The sequence below is a fragment of the Micropterus dolomieu genome, linkage group LG13 (genome assembly GCF_021292245.1).
Source record: "Micropterus dolomieu isolate WLL.071019.BEF.003 ecotype Adirondacks linkage group LG13, ASM2129224v1, whole genome shotgun sequence".
Taxonomy (NCBI): domain Eukaryota; kingdom Metazoa; phylum Chordata; class Actinopteri; order Centrarchiformes; family Centrarchidae; genus Micropterus; species Micropterus dolomieu.
The window spans coordinates 13,367,787-13,371,574 of record NC_060162.1 but is presented as its reverse complement, the minus strand read 5'-3'; the positions used below and the strand labels follow the sequence as shown (position 1 = coordinate 13,371,574).

Sequence of the window (3,788 nt, the reverse complement as noted above, 5' to 3'; positions counted from 1 at the left end):
AACGTTGAACCTCCCCCCCCTATTATCCCTGACCATATACAGTTCACTAGTTAGGCATTTGCCAAAGACGTACAGTACAAAGTGCCCAATAACAAGTCCTGGAGCTAACAATTGTGTTGAAGTTTTCAATCAAGCACGACTGCAATCCACCACTTTGTATACAATGTACACATATCGCCCCCCGATTTGGACTCCCCATAAACAAGAGTCAGTTGAGATTGAAGGTGTGCAGATGATTTGATAAGCTAGGGTGTCACAGGAAATATATATAAAGAGGGGAGATGAAACCTGGAGAGTCAAAGCGAGTTGCTGTCAATTCAGTGCCCAAGTTCTCAGGATCAATATGGTGACTAGTCACAGACACCTCAAGATCCAATGGCAGGAAAAGATCAGCATCCATGGGGAGAACAAACTGCTGCACTCAGTCCAATTTGCCAGTTTTATTCAGAAAATATGAACGTTAATCTATTATAACTTATGGCATAACACCCATAAAATACAATAAATTATTTTCATTCCAACAAATACATTTTTACCTCCACTTATCCATTAGTTGTTTAACTTACTAATACCTTTTTACTTCTGTTGTCATGAAAAAGGAGGACATACAAGATGGGTTTAGAAAAAAATCTGGCATTATAGAGCAGTTTGGAGGAAAAAAAATAAAAAAAAATAAAAAACAACCCATAGTCCACAGATGAGTGTGGTGATGTCTGTGGATTTGGCCAAATAAAAAATAAGCTAGGGGCAAAAAATGTTGTAACCTGTTTGGGAAGGGGGTGGCTGGAGGATAGGGAGGGTCTTTGTGTCCTGGTCGGTGGGGGATGTTAGTGGTGCTGTGCAATCCTCTTATCTTTACCCCCTTTGCCTACCACTCTTTCTTTTTCTCATCCATGGACACTCCACCAGGTCCAAGCGCCACCACCAACAGCAGACCGCCGATGACGGAGGTGGTCTGGAAAAAGTCGTACTTGAGGAAGTCGTGCATGGGCTTGTAGGCAGGGATGGTCCAGAAAGCGTTGAAGTAGACATTGATAGCCAGGAGCCACATGACGAGGGTCAATGCCGCTAGCTTGGTTTTGAAGCCGATGGCCACCAGGATGATGAGGGCAGTGCCAACCATGTTCTGCAGGATCTGTGGAAGAATGCACATGTTAAAGTAGTGAAGATTTGCACTTTGCAGTATGTGGTCATCACCTCACAGCTGGGCTACTGACTGACATGCAGATTAATTTGCAGAAACTTGCTGTACTAAAATGAATACAACTCAACAGCTAAAATGTTATGATATGCTTTGGCATTAGGGCTGCAACCAACGGTCATTTTCATTGTCGATTTATCTGACGATTATTTTCTCTCTCTTTGCCCCCCCCCCCTCACAGACTGCTCTATATTTAGGTCAGTTTTTGGGCTCATTGCAGTTACTATCATCTTCTAAAGACTTATTTGTTTTCATGTAGTTGTCCATGGGGTCATTGTATTACGTATATAATATGAATTCTTGATAATGCACACTTAGATAATTTTCATATGTTTTCTATGCAAACACAATGGCAATTGTATTTGTAGTTTTCAATATAAAACTTGTTGAAATGGTTACAGTGTATCAGTTAATTTTTTACCGTGATAATATTGATAACCGTGACAATTTTGGTCACTATAAATCGTAATATGAAATTTTCATACCGTTTCATCCCTACTCTCCTGCTACTACAGGTAACGTCACAACAACAGTTGGCAAACTAGAAGCTAGAAGTCATTTAATTACCTGACGCACAAATCATGACTGGAATACTGTTATGTGGAACACGCCAAGCCACTTTGTTTGTTTCCTATTTAAGGAGTCCGGGCTGTGTACAAACACAAGAGGTTTTTTTTTTTCTCCAGTGCACACACAGAACGGACAGCTTGCGGACCATGACGAGATATTTGCTGAATTTGACAAAAAGGCGTGTATCGGATTAGAATTGCATATCCCACCTTTAATAATGAAATATCCATCTGTGTTGAATGAGGGTTGTGGTTGTTGTCAGTACTCACAGAGAAGAAGTTGGAGTCAAAGTGTAGCAGAGTCATGAACATGAGCACTAGCAGTACTCGACCACCCAGCTGCATGTACTGCTTTGGCGAACTCTCTCCCATGGAGGGGACTCCGGCAAACATGCTCTTTCCTTCTGAACGAGACTCTGCCAGCAGCAGTAGCAGACCACCTCCGAGGGCGAGGTTTCTGGGAGAGGATGGTTATTTTTGGACAGTGGCTGTCAGACTTGCAGTCAGATAAGCAGAAAAATGTGTGGAATATAGAGTGCATGCAATAGAATCAGGTGGGCTGAGGGCGACTTCAATCTAGTATGGACAACTGACTCATGTACTACTGCTCTTTACAAATCAAAGTTTCCATCGATACAGCAAAAGCACTACATACTGTCTAATGAATTAAGCTAGTTTTAATCTATGATCAGAAAAAGCAAAATTCAAAACCTAAGATCAAAAACCACCCGTCAGTGTGACATTCACAACAAGCACATGCAAATTACATTCTGCTATATTTGGGAGTTGACAAGCTGGTGCAACCCAATACAAATACTCCAATAAACATAGAATTACTCATAATTTGCTTAGTGAGATTATTGTTGTTGGAAGAGGGTTTTTTTTAGCATTTGACTAAAACTACTGTGAGACTTACCTCATCAAAAATTTAAGGTCCCATAAAATGCTGTATGCAACAGTCTAGTGGAAAGAAAGAGACACACAGATCAGATACAAAGACCTAATGCTGTGCACACAGCGTAAATTTAATTACAGCTTAATTGTTCTCACCTGTAGTGCTATGATACCAAATAGTCCAAAGCAGGCATACTGTACAAAATTTCTACTGAGGATGAGGACACAACCACCTGTTAGACAACAGATAAGATATTAAAGAAAGAAAAGTTGTGGTCATTATAGCTGCAACACACTTCAGCTTCAGCATGTCTCAACAGAAACCATTTCACCCCCAGGACCAATTTTCCAACTGCCATGTCATGCTTTGGTGATTACAATAAGTGTTCATTTTAGCTTTGTACTGTGGTTATTACATGACAAGAATGGAACCTGACATCTACCCAACATGTCTTCTGTCTGCTTCTACGTTTTTGGTAATGCCTTCATCAGTGTGTGAACTTCTGCTCAAAGTTCAAGGAGCTCAGGGATGCATTTTCGCATCCACTGCAATACTTAGCTGATTTGTGGTGAAGTGGGCTGCCTCTTAGCTTCCTTCAACAAGTTTTTTTTGATCTCCCCTGACCTCTCTAATCAGCAAGCTAGTTTATGACCCAGATGTGAAGTTCAATGTGTGTCAATGTGTTTTTATGCACATTTTGCAAACTGCAGTTACAACAGGGCTGAAATACATTGATCATACTTTTAAACGTTTTATACATTTAAATTATTTGCCCTGAACCATCAATCACTCCTCTTACTGTTGTTACAAGTATTTGTGTCACACCACTCATTGATGCTAGAACTGTAACTCCCTAAAACTTTCAAATCCGAGTTAACTCATCTCATGTCCTAACCTTAACCTATCTGTGCACTGCCTCCAATTCACTCACCCAGCTGTCCTATGAGGTTAAGCAGCACAAAGCACGTAGCCAGGAAGTAGCCACAGCTCCAGGTAGCCTCAATGTAGTCTCTCTGCTCATTCCACTGGAACCACATGCGGATGCCGTCTTCCAGGAAGGTGCTGATGAGACAAAGACGCGCCAGGTGGGGCAGGTACTGTTTGGTTACCCGCAGGAACTGGG

General features: G+C 41.3%; 1 protein-coding gene across 1 annotated transcript; it reads right to left on the bottom strand.

Moving 5' to 3' along the window:
• Positions 1 to 425: 425 nt before the first annotated feature.
• On the bottom strand, positions 426 to 3,781 carry LOC123981999 (surfeit locus protein 4). The gene is made up of 5 exons (XM_046067304.1): positions 3,597 to 3,781; positions 2,821 to 2,897; positions 2,687 to 2,730; positions 2,041 to 2,227; positions 426 to 1,135 (listed from the first exon to the last, which is right to left on the bottom strand). The coding sequence occupies exons 1-5, from the start codon at positions 3,700 to 3,702 to the stop codon at positions 869 to 871; spliced, it is 681 nt and encodes a 226-aa protein (XP_045923260.1). The 5' UTR covers positions 3,703 to 3,781; the 3' UTR covers positions 426 to 868.
• Positions 3,782 to 3,788: the final 7 nt, after the last annotated feature.